The sequence below is a fragment of the Aulonocara stuartgranti genome (genome assembly GCF_965226115.1).
Source record: "Aulonocara stuartgranti genome assembly, chromosome: 19".
NCBI lineage: Eukaryota > Metazoa > Chordata > Actinopteri > Cichliformes > Cichlidae > Aulonocara > Aulonocara stuartgranti.
In genome coordinates this window covers 32,290,571-32,310,438 of record NC_138955.1, presented here as the reverse complement: position 1 = coordinate 32,310,438, position 19,868 = coordinate 32,290,571, and the positions used below count along the sequence as shown (strand labels likewise).

The 19,868-nt window shown below is 42.5% G+C and overlaps 1 protein-coding gene across 1 annotated transcript in view; it reads right to left on the bottom strand.

Moving 5' to 3' along the window:
* Positions 1 to 805: 805 nt before the first annotated feature.
* The window catches only part of bcl11ba (BCL11 transcription factor B a), a 36,648-nt gene continuing 17,585 nt past the window's right edge, over positions 806 to 19,868 (bottom strand). The window contains exon 3 of the mRNA XM_082515736.1: positions 806 to 6,155. Within this exon, the coding sequence (XP_082371862.1) occupies positions 4,156 to 6,155 (2,000 nt within the window). The 3' untranslated portion in view covers positions 806 to 4,155. The remainder of the gene's footprint in view (positions 6,156 to 19,868) is intronic.

The following is a 19,868-nucleotide window of genomic DNA, read 5'->3' as shown; positions in this document are numbered from 1 at the left end:
GTGTAACCATGTCGACAGAGTAATAAAGTACATTGTTTAACACTTGATTAAATTAGGTAAAATATTAAAGTTATTTATGAGTTGCACTGACATTATTTTTTATCATGTTGTATAATTACATTTTAAATATTCAATAATGACTCCGTGTGGAAAATAGCAAACAAACAAACTTTGATGAGTTGACTGGTTTCAGTGGTCTTGATTAAAAAAGCAGAAGCAGACAGAGGAAGTCTGAAAGTCACGTTTACTGTAATCAGCCAATGGCATCCACAGGCCGGACCTCAGCGATGTAACAGCAGCCTTTGAGTTTGTGTATTTAAATAAAGGAACTTTGAAAACAGCATTACAACCCTACTCCAAATAAGCCCCTCCCCTCTGCTTTCAAACATTATTACATACCAACAGTGACAGCGTCTCACTTCATTCTGCGTTGTATTTTCAGAACTATATTTATCAGTGTGTTTCAGCACAAACATGTGGAAAGCTGCCAGTATGGCATTTTTGATTGATTGTGAATACAGGAAATGTGTGCTATCACATCCAAGCGTTTGCTTTAGCGCTGTGCTCGCTGGCTGTGTTCCTGGGATTGTGGTTTCTGTGGTCCACTGCTGCAGTGCTAATTGTGCGTAGTTGTAATTTACACTCAATGTTTTCAGAGCTTTAGTAAATTAGTTAAGAATGCATGAGAGGCTGATGACTTCATTGTGTTGTTCTGTTGGTGTTTTTGTTATTTGTTTGACTTTTTCCTGTGGTCACTTTGTGTTTAACCAGCTCAAAGAACAAACTGAGACAAACAACCAAAGGATAAAGAAACGTAACAGCTTGTATTTGTGCTCTGTTCTCATGCCGAGAAATATCAACGTGGGAGGCGTGTGCCTGAAAACTGACATGGAGGTCACAAAGGTCAAACAGAACAGCCACGTCCACCCTCTTCCCCAAAACACAGGGAATTCACTGCCAGTGCCAGTTAGAAATCACAAAAAGTCAAAGAAAATGAAAAACAGCGTCATCATAAAAAACTATGTACAACCAATGGAGCAGTAAACAAAACATCAGTGTGTGTTTTTGTCGCAAAAAGGCTGCTTAACAACCTTTATTTGATCCCATTCTGTACAACATGATTCATTACAACAGTACAAATTCATCAGGTTCTGTTTGTCCCACACAGCGAGAGGAGAAACAGGCTGTGACAGCCCGTCGTTGGATTGGGATGTGTCATTAAACGAACCGGCCCCTCTGCATCCCCATATAAGATCAACACATCTTGAGGTACTCACAGTACCCTATTCACAAAGGATGCACATAGTCTACAAGGTTTTTTTTTTCAGTTTGTTTTTTTAAAAGACAAGCTCCGTAGGAATGACAGCAAGTGCCTACACATGTATTTCAAACCATCCATGAAGAATACTCCGTTCCAGAAGAAGAAAAATAGATACAAGTCAGGATTCTCAGTGTGTTTTTTCCTGAAAAAAATGGGACCCACCCTCCACCCTCACCACCCTACTGTCAAATCCAAGTGTGTTACAGCTCAGTATTTTTTTAATTCATTTATTTTATAATTTTTTAATTTAATTACACCCAAGGCAGAATAAAAGTTACTAAAATTGAAGACTTTTACAATTACAGTGACAAAAACAGTTTAAGAGACCCACAATTTAAACTGGACTGTAACGTAAAAAGAATTTAAAAAACAACCTTTTTATAGTCTTGTAAAATGCCCAGGCATTCTCCAATATTACAAATACTGGTATACTTTTACAGTAAACAACAAAAATGTAATATATATTCATATATATTTATATACTAAAACCCCATCACCAAAAGAAAAAAGAACACAAGAAAGGAAAAACAATGTACACGTTGCCACTTTGGCATTCAGAGAAAGTTTCAAAGCAAACCTGAAAGAAATGTTTCAAACTCACATACACACACATATTATTTTTACCCTTGTATCAATACTGTAAACTTATTTTAAGACAGAGTGCACTAAATTCTGATCTTCTTAGTTACTGCTTTTCCTGATTTTTGTCCAGTCTCTTCCCTAACTCTTTGTGTGGCTTTTTGTCCTCTTCTTGACTTTTCTGTTGAGGGACAGACTCGTTTCATATAACTCTCTATATAGGTTTGTGCCTTTATATGTACATATGAATACATATATACACACACAGACACATTGATGTTGTGCTGGGTACTCGTCATTGTAAACTCAGCATTGTTACATTTGTATTAATTTAGATTTTTCTGTTTAACGGTCACATTACACAGTAAAGTTGATACGTTTTAGCTTTCGTTTAATTTGTTACTTCATAACAAATGTTGCATTTGTCAAAGATAATAAATAGGAAGGTCATTGGTCAAGGCACACTCATGTCAATTTGAACGGCAGTACAAAAACTGTCCCAAATAAATTATTATTATTCTTAATTTACAGTGCCAACATTGGGAAAGACAAGCCTAGCAACCTTGGGCACTTTAGTACCAGGTGATCCCAAGCTCCAGGCCCTTTAGTACATTTCTGTACGTGTGCGTCTGTTGTTCAGAGCTGCGAGTTCGTACACTGACAAAAGTGCCATTATGAAGGTGAAAAGGGCTTAAAGAAAACTGATTCATGGTTTTTAAAATAACAACAGGACATGAGGCAAACTGATAAATTAATTTTATTATTTCAGCACTCAACTAACAATCAATAATTTAAATTTCTAGAGAGGTGGCTTCATCAATCAAACTGTACAAGCACTAGAATGCAATAAGTCCAAATTTACTACTAATGCAAGTTCAACAAATTGTCATGTATTTTAGCACAAAATGCATAGGGACCTGGCTATTATTATTATTTTTATTATTTTAGAAATAAAACTTTGAGGTCTTAACATCCACTAGGTTGCCAGTGACCTGTTTAGGCTTCACGTGCACTGTCTCTATGTAATTTTTGCTTATGCAAATCTAAATGTAAATTTCTTAATGACCCTTCCATCACAAGATTGCCATCCATGTGTGCCAAATACATACAGATTCCATACAACGTGGAAGAATTGAACCTAATCATAAGATTAAAGAGGACACTTGTGAGCTGGTGGATGTTAAGGCTAAAACTTTAGCCACGTGAGGGGTAAAACTGTCTCTAACGATTACAACCTATGATGAAATAAATGCTTTGCAAGTTGTTTGCCACGGGGCAACACAGGAGTGAACAGGTAAATAAAGGAAAGTAGTACAGTTTACCCTGAGATGTCCCTGTGTTCTCTCGGTCTCATTGTTCTATTTCTTGCTACGCATACTCGTCATGGCTTCGTGCTCTCTCCTAATAAATAACACAGATCATATGGCTTCATGCAAAAGAGTGCATGGGTGTATGAATGTAGATGAGATGGTATTAACACAAAACAAAGGGAAAGATGTTGTAGCGTTGTCGGAGCTCGGCACTATGTACCAGTCAGCAGCTGCCTTACCTATCATCAGCTTCTTGCGGCTGGTTAGGGTGTTTTCATGAGGAGACGGGTTTACGAACCTTGGGATCCTCTTTCATTTTACATTTATCGTCAAATATGACACTCGGTGCTATATATCCAATTATATTGACATGTTTTACAGTCAGTTCATGCTACAATGCCAAAGGATTGTTGTTCGCGTATCACATAAAATAGACTAATTCTAGCATTCTCAGTTAACACCACTTTCAAATTGAAGATTGATTCAGCTTTTCAAGAAATTACACATTTAGTTTAATATACAATTTCCTACAAGAAGTGGCCAAAAAAAAAGAGAGAAAATGGATTTGTGTCCTCTAAGGAACTCTCAGGATATCACGTGGGTTTAAAAAAAAACAGTAATGAAAACAATAAAAAAAATTCTAATAAAAATGTACCTGCACATGCCAAAATACAAAATCCAATAAATACAGAAATTATTGCACAGTTAAAGGCTCCATATATTTTATAACTCAACTGACGGATTGTTTAAAAACGAATGCCACATAAGGCAGTTTAGACAGCTTCAGTTGATCTCTGTTTTCACGCTTTTTTTTTCTCAGTTGGCAGTTTATTTAATCAAAGACACAATTAAAATTAACCCAAAATTAATATCTTATAAAAAAAGTATCCAGCTACCCCTTTTTGTTATTTTGAAGTCAAAGAGTACGGAAACAGGGAATTAGCTTTAGGCCCTCTCTGTTTGTTCAAGTTTGACCTCACTGGTCATCAAATGTTCTCCATGCCACTTTTTCATATGTTTCTCCAGGGTGCTGTACACGCTGAAGGGCATTTGGCAAATGTCACAGCGATAGACCTCCTTACCAAGCTGGCCATGTGTCTTCATGTGGCGCGTGAGCTTGGAGCTCTGGGCACAGGCATAGTTGCACAGCTCACACTTGTAGGGCCTTTCACCAGTGTGACTACGCCGATGCACCGTCAGGTTGCTACAGTTCTTGAACACCTTACCACAGTACTCGCAGGTGTCGCACCTCCTGCTGTCCTTGGAACTAGGTCGACCTGGACCAGGGCCACCACCTAGATGAGGTGTGCTGCCCCCACTGGCGGTGCCGCTGCGGCCAGACAAACCCCCATCTAGCAAGTCACCTGGAGGGGTTGAGAAGCGCAGGCTGCCATTCTCTGAAGAGTGCTCAGAGGAGGTGGCAAAGGGCGATTGTCTGGAGTCACTGAAGCCTAGAAAAGGGTCTTTGATGAAGTGGCGTGAGGCAGCATAGCCAACCAACCACTGGGAGTACACATTCTCAGAAGGAATGTGGGGTACAGGGGGAATGTCCAAGTCCTTTTCTATCTTGATCCTCTTATTTGATGAGTTGGACAGGGTTGGGCTGGTAATGGGGGTGGGCTTACGGGGGAACAGACCTGAGAAAGAATCACCGGAGCCACAGTTCCGGCCATTAATGGTTGTCCTCTCCTGTTGGTGGTCATCTATTTCCCCAGCCACTGAATCCTCATCTCCAGTATCCCGTTGGCCATCCAGGGCTCTCTTAGAGAAGGGCATCCGTTTACGATTGTCAACTATCAAATTATTGTACTGCTGTATAGAATTGAGCCCCCCACCTTCCACTATCTTCTCAAGGCCAAGGGACGACTTCTCCTCTGACAGAGGTTTAGAACCATTCTCCCTGTTCCGGTAGAACTCAGACTCCATGCTGAAATTTGATTCTGGTCGACTCTCATTCTCAAGCTCCTCTTCCTCTTCCTCCTCTTCTTCCTCCTCGTTGCCTTCCCCCTGGAAATCAGCATCACGGTTTTTCATGCCCTCACCTGGCACGTCACTGGTGCCTGGTTCTGGGGAGCTCGTGGTGGATAAGCCATCATCTGAACGCCCCGTCAGGGATCCAGCCTTGTGCATGTGGGTCTTCATGTGGCGCTTCAGCTTGCTTGCCTGAGAGCAAGCGTGGTCACACAACTGGCACTTGTATGGTTTTTCTCCAGTATGGCTGCGCCGATGTACCACCAAGTTGCTCTGAAACTTGAAGGTTTTACCACAGAACTCACAGGACTTGATCTTGTTCTGCGTCTGGGGAGGGGTGGTGCTGTTTGGGGGCATTGGTGGCAATGGAGGAGTGCTCAGAAATGGCGATTTTGGCCCAGGCTGGAAGGGATTAGGGTTTAGTAGTCGATGCATAGGGTTAGGCCTGTTGGGTGATAATGGTGGTGTGGTGCTGTTAGTGTTCCCTGCTAACTCTCGTAACCGCCTGGAGAAGTCCATAGACTGGGACTCCATGGCCATAGGTGTTAGCCGCATCACCCTTTCAAAGGCACTGGGGTGCTGGGAGATGAGGCCCATTTCCTCTGCACTAAGGCGTTCCAGGCGATGGGGGTCCAGGTGATGGCGGGGAGGTGGAGTGACAAATGGAGGCGTACTGGGGAGACGATTCTCTACAAAGCCTGGAGGAGGTTCACGGAGCAGGGGTGCTGTCATCCTCAGTAGGTGGAAAGGGTTGTTATCCCCTAGAAAGTTGGTGAGGGGGGACTGTGGGATGGAGTCGTTGCCAATGGGTGGAGGCATAGTGAGGCGTGGGGTGAGGGTTGCGCTGGAGGGGCTGGACTCCAGGTAAATGCGAATGCCGTGGGTGTTCTGGGCATGCTGCAGCAGGAACCAGGCGCTGGGAAAGGGTTGCTTACAGGTGGTACATGTATAGCTTGAGGGCTCATCTCTTCCACCTGCAACAGACACAGAAACAATAAATTAAATATGTGAGCACAGATTCTTTTCTGTGAGATAGGCTACATTAATGTGACCTCATTCATGATTTTAATTGATTTTAACAATAACTTTTTAAAAACGTGTCCGCGTTGTGTAAAATTTTCTTGGCTGGAAGGCAGTGAGGTGCTGGAGTGTTTTATATTCTGCTTCGGACTGCTACTAGCTGCAAAGACTATGGGTACTCAGCTTGTCACATAAATTCTAATACTAATCATGTTTTGACAAGTGCATTTCCACAGTCACATTAGATCAGCACACACTCAATCCATGTACCAAGAGGTGCTCCCTTAGTCCAGGGACTCTCTCACTAACAACTGCTATTACAGTGTACTATATGTGGCTGCTGTGTGTTTGATAGATAAACCGTTATGTGTGTAAGCAGGCTAGATGATTTTCTCCAAGGATGACAGAAATAAATTGGCTAAAGTCATATTAGTTAGGACAAGAATACTCATAGACAGAAAAATAAAATCATGTGTTTATCTGAATAAACTAATCTAAATCCTCAGTGTTTTATAACGTGGAGCAGAAAACACTACGTTGTGATTTCCTGTAACACTGAGCAGTCCAAGATTTGTTAAACCCTATTTAGGGCTGAACCTTATGTATTGACTGTGTAGCTGGGCAACAACCAAGAGGCAGCGATAGCTGATGATAACACTTTTTCTTAAAATAATTTTATAATAATCATAGTTAATAAATGGTAAATTGATAAAGTAGGTGAAGTTGTATAATTCATTACTTATATTTATTATAAGTGTTAGCAGAATGACAAATCTGTCAGTCATGCAGCAGAAATTAAGTGAAAAAAATAATGACAGAAAACCACAAAAAAGAAACACACACGTTAAAATCAGCAGATTTTCAGAAGAAACCTTGTTTTTTAATTTTTTAACAGATTTGAGTTTCAAATATTAAAGAACCACTGATGTGCCATATAACTAAATCCAAACAGCAAACCTTACACACCAGTATAAACACACACAGAGATAATGGTAATTATACGCTTGTTCTTGTATTCAGTGAAGTGTTGACCTAGTACACTCATTTCAGATACTGGGCAAAACATATGCTGCTCTAATTGTTGCCCTGTTAGCCTTATTTGTGTGTGTGTGTGTGTGTGTGTGTGTGTGTGTGTGTGTGTGTGTGTGTGTGTGTGTGTGTGTGTGTGTGTGTGTGTATACATGGCCATGACTCTTTTTGGCAGCCAAAGACACACGCACTAAATCACACAGACGCACACACACATGTATATAAATACTGGTTCTAATGTAGATGTGTTTTTATCAGACGTCACAGAGAAGCTAATATTTTTTCATTTCACATTTCTCCAGTATAAATACAGTTTTCTCTATTTGCCTGTTTAAAAATATATATTTTAGGAATGTATGAAATGTATTATTAGTCTACATTTTTAAAATTTCTGTGAAACACACACAATATTTAATCTTTTTTTTTTATAAAAATCTACAGAAAGAAAATAATGCTTTGTTAGAATTCATCAATTTAATCATTAATTTATTCATTTATATTAAAGAAAAATACTGCTCACCATCTCTTGCTTGCAAAAGATTGTGTGTGTGCATGTGTGTGTGTGTGCGTTAAGTGGCTAGAGGTGGAACAGCTGTTTAGCTCCACAGTCCTGTATAGCCTTTTGACTTAATTATAGCAGACCGCACGCACACACACACACAGACACACACACAATAAAAATAACAGCTCCCCGTGTCTCAGCTTTTGTTGGCAAGTTTCTCTCACAGACACACACACATGCACACACACAGACACACACACATGCACACACACAGACACACACACAAGCTGTTTTAGTGCTGAATCTTAAGTGAATCTTAAGACCCTTAACACTCAAAAAAAACCCACCACCACCTCCAACCCCACCGTCTCTGTTAGCTTGACCCCCTTCTCTTCTGCTGACAGAAGTCATTGGAATGTGTGTGTGTCTGTGCGTGTGTGTGTGTGCGTGAGCAAACGAAACAGGGAGCGAGTAATAGAGAACGCGCCATTTCACTCTGGCCGCAGTGGAGGGAGCGGGTCATGGTTTTTGCTTGGGGGAAGTGTGTGTGTGTGTGTGTGCGTGTGTGTGTGTGTGTGTGTGTGTGTGTGTGTGTGTGCGTGTGTGTGTGTGTGTGTGTGTGTGTGTGTGTGTGCGCGCGCCCTCCCAGGGGAAAGGAGTCTAACGCAGATGGCAAATAAAGTATGCAGCCTGAGGCGAGAGCACATTATGCTAATTCTAATGTCAGCTGTACTTTAATATACGACTCTATTTAATCACCCCATTATTTCCTATTTCCATATGAAAAAACAGAACGAGCGAGGGAGAGCGAGGGAGCTGCTCATCACTTTATTTGGTAGAATGCAGAGGGCCGTGCTTTATGGAGGGGATGAGAAAACACACTCCCCTCCTCAGCATCTGCACAGATACACTGTGCCTGTGTGTTTGTGTCGAACGCGCACACGCGGCTTGAGTTACGACCCACTGTACGTCTGTTTACAGTAAGTGTGGGCCGCGTGCTTCAGTAAAGGTTATAGTAGTTCATTTTGAGCACCTAGTTTTGTCCTTTATAGAATAGATTATTTTCCATGACAGATAAACTTTAACTTAGCTGAATTATGTTGCCATGTAAAAAAATAACATTTGCTTACTTTGCTGTTATTTAACTCGACTTTGCTGGTTTTACGTCTCACTGTTCAGTGTCCATCTGCCAAGACAACACTACCTTAATGTGCTCCTGCTGTTCAAATGCCCTCTTCAGCTGCCAGACAAAAGCAAAAACTGTGTGAAAATCCTCTGACTGCTCTCACCGCAGAGATGCGGGGCAACAGCAGCACTGACACATCACAGGACAAAATAGCATCTTTTGTGGCTTAAATAGACTTCCAGATCGAGAGGGTGTGTTTGCTCTGTGATGTGACGAGAACGAGGGATGTTAGTGTTTCCTGTCTGAACTGGCTTTATTTTAGTGATTTGAAATGATTCATGATGAAATAATTACAGCTGCAGTTTGGTATCCAGGCTCCCAGCCTGTCTCTGCAGATATGCTACAAATAAAATTGGGGAGTGATCCCAAATATCCCCCCTGGAAATGATGCGACTCATCGTTCATCAGATTGGACGAGTGATGGTGCAGTTTGAGTCGCCTGCTGAGCTAACTTGCAGCTTTGCTTTATTTGTGATCAGATGTTTAATCACACGATGTAGGCCAATGTGCCATTTTCTTTCAAAAATGACCAAATGAGGTCAAAAGCAGGAAAGTGTACTATTACATCAGAGCCACTGTTGGCCATTGGCCTTACTGTGCAGTAGTGGCAGCTGCATCAAATATGTGACTTGTTTGTTGAAATAAATGAACAATAAACCTTAATGTAAGTTTTAAAATCGACAGATAACAATAGCTCATATATATGCTCTGGGATCAGTTCATGTTTCGATCACAGGAAACAGAAATAATTATCTTTAAATGTGTAAACCTCAGAGGTGCTGACAAAACTAAGCAACTTAAACTCTCCATTCAAACCCATCCGTCCATAAACTCTAAGACGAAAGACGCTGTGTGCAGTCTGGCTCACACACACACACACCTTCAGTATGTATAATGTCACATTATTAGACACAACCCTACGGACACCAAATATCATCGACCCAGTGTGATGAGCAGTAAGGAAGATGAATTTTAATATGATTTATTTCCTCTCAAACAAATACGCAGCGATCGGGTCGTCTGGACTGGAAGGATTCTCCCAGTTGAAACCAGTGATAATGGTGTCTGGTTTGTGTGTGTCCAGCGGCACATATGCAGCAGCCACGTTTTAAGTAATCTCTCTTCTTCATTTCTCTTCCCGGGTTCACTTTCACACAGTATAAAACTCTCATTACTGTCAGATTCCAATTTTCACTATGATTCAATTTGCCGTAATTACTGTTGCTGCCGCTAATAAAAAAAAGGGAAGAGTGGGAATGTCTAGAAAAGCAAAGGTGCAAAGGTCAACTGGCAGTTAGCAGCATTCATTTTCATCTCAGTGTATTCATCTGGGGCGGCTAATGGCCCAATTTTCTCCTCCTCGGTCCTCAATAAATATCGCTGGAATTACAGGTTAAATAGCCAAATTAAATCACAGCTATTACAGTTGAAGGAGGGAGGAAGAGATGTACAATTAAAGCAGACGCACGGATCAACACAAATGTGTGCGATAAATGCAGTGAGTGTCAGCCGAGGCTGTGAGGATTATTGTGTCCTACAAAGAACCTTTTCCTTTATGGCGACACAGAGTCAGACTCGTCTTTCCAGTGTTTTCTATCCTCTCAAGCTGCAGCTATTCCTTTGCTTTTCTTATATAGAGAAAAATATCAAATGAATTTTACTACAACTGCAGTTAAATGTCAGCAATACCAGCTCCAGTCGCCCCGCAACTTTATAAGATCAAAGTAAAATTCCTGGATCGGAGCAAATTCCCGCTCCACCCACCCCTGCTTCTGCTAAATTATTTTTATCCTCAGTGGGGTTACATTTCTATCCCCACCCTCTGATTTTTACACTGCAGCACAAACAATACTCAAATCAGAAATTGACTTTAAATTGAATTTCAAATTGAATTTCCGAGCTCACGAGGGCAGACTCGGAGATCACGTTCTGACTTTGCACTGTGCCGTCAAGCATCGCTGTTTCAATGTATGTAGAAACGCAAAGGATTCAGAGCCTGACAGAAAAGTCCTGGAAACATTCCTTATGAGTCTAAACTGCACGTTGGATAATCTACATCACTCACAAAATGAGATCTGTAGCTTCTAACTTCAGCTTATTGAGCTGCAGTTATGCACCGAGGCTTCTGTCTCACAGCTCACAGGTAGAAACGTCGCTGAAGGTTCCTGAAGAAATTTTATACACACAGTTTGTTGACTTTGCAAGTGATTGAGCAGCCACGCTCAGTGTGAAAAGAGTTTCCCCATCCTCGACTTAATTCACTGCACCACTCAAAGTTGGAGCCTGTGGGCCACGATGCTGTAAAACACATTTCAGAGCTCAAAGTCCAAAAGATTCTGTCCACAGATTTGCAGATGAGGGTGAAAGAGATGATGTTCTGCAGCAAAGCAGAAACAATCAATGCACGCTGTTTCTTTATTGTTTTATTGTGAAAGACCAAATCTAGCCTTTGATGTTCTTGCAAACTGCACCCTGCATATATGGCTTTATAAGTATTTACACACACTGAGTGACTGAAATAACCCGCGGCAGGTTTCACAAAGGTAGAGTAGACTGGTATGCAGCGTCAGGCCAGTCTTCATTTTGCTCATAGATAAAACTAATGCAAATTAGGCAGCTTTACAAAAATAAAGATAAAGTAATTTTAGGCCTAAAAGTTTCCACTCCACTTCACTTCATGCTAACTCAAACACCTAATGTTATTCGTTGCAATAGCAATTTCTGCAATACTCTAAAAAGAAGAACAAAGAAGGCTGATCTGAGGGGAAAAGCTCCCTTCATAAAGTGTGATTCATCATCTTTAGCTAGTTTACTTAAACCATCATCAGGAAAAAACACCGTTTGTTCCATTATAAAGATATCGTCCTCCCGATGTCTTCTTTGCCATCATGTTTGAACGTTCAACACCTAAACATGGGTTTATTCGAGCCACACGCTGCTCAGCAGCAGAAAATGTGCCATTTCAATAAAGGTCCAGACATTTTGATTTCTCTTAAAAGCTTTCCGTTTACGTGTTAACAGGAACAAAATAACACATCGACCAAATCCAACCACGAACTCTGACCCGACAGTTTAGAACAACCTGGTTGATTTTAACTTCACGAGGTTAAGCAGCCGTTTAACACGTTTGTTTTACCTTTGTGAGGCTTTTCCACACCAAAAAGCACGAAAGCTGTGACGAGTCGGGAGCGCAGGGACTCTGTGTGTACATCTGTGTGTGCATGTTCTCCTCTTGGCCTTTTGTCCCACTTGTAAAAAGTTTCCTGACATTTTTTTGCATACTTAAGCTGCGTTATTATTCTTCCATGGTGCCCCCTGACCTCACACACAGAGCTCTCCTCCTGCACGGCCGATTCACTATCATAGCATGGCAGCAAAGCAAATCAGGCACCGTGTTTGTCCACTCTTACACGTGTGGACACTCTACATACCTCACTGTCACGGTAGAGGACACTTTTTTCTCTAAACAGGTGTTTATTTGGTGTGTGTGTCTCCAGCCAATGGGATCGTTTCAAGTTCATCTGGTGCAGAGTTAAAGTGTTCTGCTAGTTTTCAATGACGTGTGCAGAGTGCAGCTTTTTTACGCCGTCCACCATGTGTCCATAACTACAATCACAACAACACCACAGCAGCAGCTGTAATCAAATCACTTTAGCTGTGCAAATATGAGGACCTGTTCTTTTCTCCAGCATCAACCTTTAGTGATTTGTTGGACTGACTCACCTGGTGGCTAAAGACCCAAAGTCTAAGCTCTTCCTGCTGTCAGCCTACACGCTCAGCCGGGTGATTTGATTTGTCCAAAGTGAAACACTAAATGGAAAGTTTAGTGCTTGGTTTGGATTTTGTGCTAATTTCATAATAAGTGATAGCCTTAGTTCATGAACTGGTGATAAAAACGTCATTTTCTTTGGAGACTCTCAGAAACTATTTTCTCAGCTTATTTGTACGAGCTGCTTATAACCAACTGTTTTCAGTAACAACACTTTGGCTACGTCCTCACGTACACGGGTGTTTTTGAAAACTGAGATTTTCCGTTTCCGTTTTTTTTTTAATCCCGTCCACACGTGCAGTTTTGGAAAAATATCTCCGTCCACATGTAAACGCTAAAAACAAAATGTTGGCCAATCAGAAGCCTGGGAGGGAACGGCTAAACAGGGTTTTGTACCCTCACAAAACCTGAAGTACTTCTGAAAAGTTTGTGTTTTTCTGGAAAAGCAGCTAATTTCGTGTTACTTTTCAAATGTTAATAACAAAAGACAGTATTTGGCTGTCTCAGGAACTTAGGAATAAATCAAATGCATACAGGGTACATACATTAAATTTTTTAAAAATTTAATTTATTTAAAACCGACGTTGTGAGAACGTCTGTGAAGTTCACTCTGACTCCAGTAACTGTGTGTATATGTGTGTAAAAACTGCCGATAGATTAACAGCAACAATATTTTCTCTTCTTCTATTGTAGAAATGAATCTCATGTAAACAATAACACACCTTTGACGTTACGTGAGTAAATCTCTGTTTTCCTCGTCCACACGTAAACGTAAAAACAGAGTTTTTAAAATCGCAGTTTTCAGTGATCGACAACGCCATGTACGTGTGGACGAAAGGCCCAAACGTAAAAGTGACACGTATGTATATTTGAAGAGGCAAACCATGACTTTTACTGTATCACTGTTTCAAAGACTGTACTCAGCTCTCAATAGCTGGGTTGTTTTTCCCAAAATTCCCAAATGAGATTACTGCAGTCACTGCTGTCAGTAGCTGGAGGAGCCGTGTTTTGCTTAAAAAGCAACACCTCAAAAGTCCAACCTGACAGTTGGAACAAAGTGCATCGACATCCAGAATCAACATTATTTAGACACTGCTGCTCTCTGTTCCCTCACTCTGTCTCAGCATGTGCTGAACTTTAGCATTACCCCATCTTCTCTGCACGTTATCCAGCCAACAAAGGATTATGGTTGTGCAAGGTGTGCGCACACAAATGTGTATACAAGCCGTGCACTCATGACAAATCAAGGAGGGGGCTTTGACATTCTTGGGATGTTAAAGGAAGGCTTAGCTCATCACAGCCAAATTAGAATGCATTTAGCTCATTAGGGAAGTGGAGCAGCAGTGAGAGAAAGAAGAGGACAAAGACGAGATGCTCCGTCCCTCTCGCCACATGACAAGTGGTCCTGTAGTCAAAATGAGGGGGTGAGATGCAATCCAAAACAAACTGCTGCAGCAAGCTGTGTGTGTGTGTGTCCCTGTCTCTGTGCCCTGTTAACAAATTAGAGGGATTACCAGAGGAGAGTGCCAGAGCATACCAGCTAATCCCACACACTGGCCCGCACCACTGCACCTGGGGAGCGCGCATGAAGCTGTGTGTGTGTGTGTGAGGAAGAAGCTGTCACCAATAGACTCTACACAAGGCTTCATCCTGCCCAAACACAGCCTCTGAAGCCTGTGGGGGGTGCGCCTAATCCTGGACACACTCATATGCACATGGCATGGAGAAGCACCTGATACCTGTCACTCTTTCAGCGTGTGGACTTTGTGTTTACAGTTGAAAGTAAGCCGGGACCTTACAGGAGCAAGGATGATCTGGCAAGTGGGAGGTGCACTTAGATACGTGGTTAACTGATAGAGTACAGATGTGGCACATAAAAGGTAAATCCACCCCAACTCTCCAGGACAACAGCTGATCCGTCCGTGTCTGTGCTGCTTCTGCTAAACGGAGAAACAAGAACAAACATGTTTGCATTACTTAAAAAAATGCCCAGCGCTCAGGATCGTGGAGAGTCTGGGTTTTGTCTGTGGAGGTGAAGTCATCGACATCTTGTCAGGTGAAGACTTGGTTTGGTTTCTGTAGCCACAATAAAGAAACGCTGCCACGAGCTTGATTCCACTAAGACGGCAGTCCAACACATTTTTGGAACCCCTCGCCATCTCCTCTATGTCTCCCTGTCACCTGTCCCGTCCAAATCCCTCCCCACCCATCCTCCACCTCCTCTTGCACACTGCCAAGTGGGAGTCTCCTGGAACACACAACACACACATATGCTTGCAGCTCCGTCCAAGACTATGATGTAGCGGCGCACCTCCTGTTTGAATAAGACATATTACAGCTTTGCCTGACACCAGCAAGAGAAGAATTTCTCTCTCTGTTGTTCTGGTGCCTTTCTCCCTCATTTCATCACAAACCAGGTTCATGACTTTAACACTGTTCCTCGTGATCAGCTTCACCTTTTCACCCACCACAGCGTGGTAATCTTTAGCAGCTATTTAAACGTCTTCTCCCCTAAAACAGACATATTTGACTTGACCAACTTAATCTGTGGACGCAGAAGCAGAAGTACAATAGGGGGTTAATGGTGGAGGAGTGTAGACTGGGCTTTGAATGTTTTGGTCAGACTCCACTTGTTTATACAGAAACAGCAGTGAGAAGTAGGAGCAGGAAGGAAAGTGGGGCAGGTCGAGAGCAGATCCAGACCAGAAGGGGGTTAGGGGAGGACATGGATGGAGGGATGATGAGACAGGTCTGTGCTGGAGGCCCTTATAAGGGCTACATGACTGGAGAGCTCCTGAAAGGCTGCGTTGTTAACGCTCAAGTATATACCTGCAGGCAGGGGGGCCCATTATATAATGTAGCAGAGTCATACTGATTCATAGCATGCAGTGATTTCAATTTCATCCACCAAGTGAGCACAGAGCCTTCCAGGATACACTTACACCTGCTGGTGGCATGCTCCGAGTGAAATCTTATAACGGAAAAAAGGCTAAAAGGCCAAAATGCGCGTAAGTGAGCTGAAACATAACAACTTTAGTTTGTGGCTGAGATGCCCCCGAGTGGTGACTGGGTGGATCGTAACAGTTTCACATGTCTGTATTCAAAGCACATGAAAACTAGTTTAACTGCAGCTTAGAAAATCTAACAATCACCACGTGACTTACACAGAACCAGTTACGACAGACAGTAAACTGGTCGGCCATCTGTGAACAGCTGACATGGTGTGACTGGTTGTTACCATCAACACTGGTTAAGTGCTAAAGTACAGCAGCTTGTTAGCTCAAGTGTTTTGTAGGAGGAATGCACGACAGCCAAACATGTATTTTAGTAGTTAGTCTTGTACCAAAGCCAGGCCGCATTTACTTTGTTTTTCGTTGCAGGTTAGCATGAAGAGAAGTTTGAACATCAGCTAACTTACAGAAGGAAAAGGAAACTGAGGAAAACTATCACTCAGTGACAAAGATCATCATTACCTTAGAAACTGAATGATTTCTCCTGCCATTCCCAACGCCCACTGACTTTAGCCCCACGTTAACAAACCTTTCATTCATACTAACTCAGACCCTGTTATTCATCCTTCAGTTGGAAGACGATGTGAATCCTGTAGGTGTATGTCTGCATCTATATGTGAGGTTTGTATCAAAGCCCGAGCAGCTGTTTTCTCTCTTACAGACACTATACAGGACAGAGAATCAGAAAACTGCGTGGTTAGAGTTGGTTGGTGTGAGCCATCCTCATTAGACTGAAGTACGGACCATTTCGTTCAAGGCTGCTGGTTCTGCTCTGCTGCGAGTGTTTTTGTGCATGTGAGGGCTTTATCTTGGTTTTGCTAGCACGATCGCATCAGGACTCACTCGGCACATTTCCCACGCCATTGAAGCTCCTCGTTGCAGCCAGTTTAGGAAGTCCACACAAGTTAAGGCCACCTGTCACACGTTATCCACTGACCACCCACAGCTGAAAAAATCCCTCAGACACTGCAGTTTTCGTCAGTGGGGGTCAAATAGCATTTAGATGCCATAGTAGTGTGCTGTGGGGCAGGGGTAGCAAATGCATGGACAAGCCCTTTGACGATTAGACGGGGTGTGAGGGAACACCTGCCAAATTACAATGATCTCACATGCCTTTAATTTGCCAAACATTAAGTGGAGAAAAAGGGGGAATTTAAGGATCCTGCAGGATCACAAACACAGGAGTGCATATGAAGGTGATCCTAAAATTAACGATCCCAGTAACTCCGTGCACGAGAGAGATTTAAGTAACAAGGTGGGCTTTTATTTTGAAGTGCCAGTGCAGAAGGGCCAGAAGAAACACTGAAGAAAAGATCTGCCTGTTTCTCATCAGAGGGCTGCTGCCAGTTATTGGCCTACAGCCAGCATTGTTTACTTGGCCGGCCCCCTCAGCCTCACTCTAAACACCAAATTATCCCAACAATTGGCAATTTTAGTCGAACCCACAGGTAAGAAAGGCCGCTCCTACGGGGGAGATGCTCACATGTGCTCTTGCTGCCTAAATAACAACAAATATTTATGAATGCATTACTCGCGTCCCGTTTCACAGGAACGCGGGCTGTTTTCTCCGAAGAAAAACTCCACGTTATTGATTTATTTACAGATTTATTTATTTTTTAAGGAGCATGAGAGATGGCAGCAGCCGAGATTCTCTCCTCCAGCCCTCTTTTTGTTATCTGTGATGTTGCTCAGAGAAATCAATAGAACAACTGTAGCTAGCAAGCTTTGTTTATCCTTTCCTCTAAGTGAATAATTCAGGGGTGTCAGCAGGGGTGAGGCAAAGCTTTGATACAAACGAAAGGGTTTGCTGTTTCTGGGAGGGGGAACTCTAACTCTCTCTTTGTCCCCCCAAAAGTCTGGAGGAGATGAGACACTGAGAGCAGCTAAAGGGTCCAAAGACTGCGAGAGACCACCGCTCTGATTCTGCAGCACTAGAACGTCCCTCACACAAAATAAGTGAGTGTGAGCACTGAAGGCTGAAACACTGGACGGTGTAAGAACAACACAACAAAGGAGAACGTGTCACTGTGGCAGAGGAGCTGCACTAACTGGTTTTAAGGGTTTTACAGGATTTTAAAAAACACAAAGGGAGAAAAGAAAACGCTCTAAAGCTTCTGTTGTGAACTTTCTTTGGCAGTTTTAAAGGAGTGATGCAAAAGTGATGCTAGAAGCTTGAGCTGGTTTATATTTGGGGAATTTTAGGCATACTGGTCAAACTGGCTGCAGCTGAGGAGGAAGAGCAGTTGGAAGGTTGTTGGTTTGATGCCTGCCCACATGACAAACGTCCTCTGTGGTTCATCCGTCAGTGTGAGTGAGTGAATGAAGCATGTTGTACAAAGGGCCAAACAGCCCGTTTAGCATTTTAGCCTCACAGCTCTTCTGTCTCTGTTTGGAAACACAAGTGCAAATTCATTTAAAGGAGTAGATCCAGGTTTAGGTCACCAGAAGATCTCAGCCTGAACCTCAAGCTGTAGTTGTAGCTTTTAAGAAATACTTCACCTATCCACAAATGCATTTTTCCATATTTCCAAAGTGTAGGTCAGGGTTACCCCCTAACCTCAGAGAGTTACAGGAAAATGCAGCAGCCACACAACAGAACAGCAGCTCTTTAGTTTCTGTCATAAAACACAGGAAAGGTTTAAATTGCTTGGATTATGTGTCCTACCTCCTCATGTAAAGCCAAGGCAGTAAGTATGTGAAACCGGAGAGATTTAAAGCCTTCTAAACAAGGGGATCATCATGTATTTGTCAGGCTATGTCACCCTCAGCTCTGCACACACACACACCTACATGCACACACAATGAGGCAGCAAACATTTCCAGCAAAGTGGCTAAACCTCAGCGTCCCACCTTCGCCACGGATGCACAAAAGTCCTCGCTCGCTTGTAATTGAGGTTTAAATCTTTTGCTAACATCCTTCCATCCCTCACTCTTCACCAAACATGGACTGCACCAACACAGGGCCCCTAATCCTTCCCAGTTTAACCAAGTGAGAAATTAGCTTTTGTTAAGTGGTGATTTGGCCAGTGTTAAATGCCGACAGGCTATTGTAGAGAAGAGGGGCGGTCATGAGTCTCCCTCAAACTCAGCAAAACACTTGGATAATCCCATCGTGTCCGTGCGGCTGGACTGGGAATGCTGCTGCCTGCTAGTGAGCAGTGACAGTGCTGGCAAATTATTTTTAGTCGAGAGCTACGCCTCTCCCTGTTTGGTGTAAAAAGGTTTGAAGCATCACTGGGCTGCTGTATATGTTACCTGTCTTTGAGGTGTTGTGTCTGCTTTGCAGCGTGCACATGCTTCCCCGATCCTCCAAAGCCCTCTTGTGCTACCATCCGACTTCACAAAATCAAATCTTGGATGCAGAGTTGCAGCAAAAACCAGCAGTGTCAACGTGACACAGGTGGAGATTCAGATCCTCAAAGCTGGTGAGATAAAGTAGGTTGTTGTGGTGGTGCAGACAAGACAAAGCAGGGTGCTGTCTGTGAGACACAGCAGAGACATCCCTTGGTCTCAGTCCGAGCAAAGTTGAGCAGTTAATTCAGAGAAGTCTGGGATTACGGGTGTTATGACAAAGCTGGGAGGCATATCCAAACACCAAATATGAATAATAATAAAGTTCTGTTAGACTAAACTGACGCTGACTAGCTTGCTAGTTTCCTATGACCAGCGTCAGCCCAGATGACTCTGCACGTTTCAGGCAGGCATATGCTTTACAAATGCAAAAATGCGTCTTTGCTTCACCTTTGTTGCTGCAAATTAGATGCAAAAATCCAGTGTCTCATGCTAACGACAAGTTCTTTTATTTATTTCAGCCCAAGTGGAGTTTCCTGTACAAAGTGCGCTTGTGTGGAACACTTTCCAGATACCAGAAATAGAGCTTGACAAATAGGTGAGTGTGGAATTCTAGTGCTATTCTTTCTATTTTTACACTGCAGGGATGCACTTCCTCTCTACAAGTGCATGAATCCCAGCACACTTATCCCACTTTGCTGTATTTAAATTTTAATTACGGCTCCAGCATTGAAGTGATTCTCGTATATTTCAGGCTTGCAAAATTTGAAAGCATTGTCTGCATATTTCGATGTTGCAAAGGCTAAATATATTTTATGGTACTGAACACATAGCATTGAACATGCAAAGAAAACACAAGCATCCACGTGACATTAATAT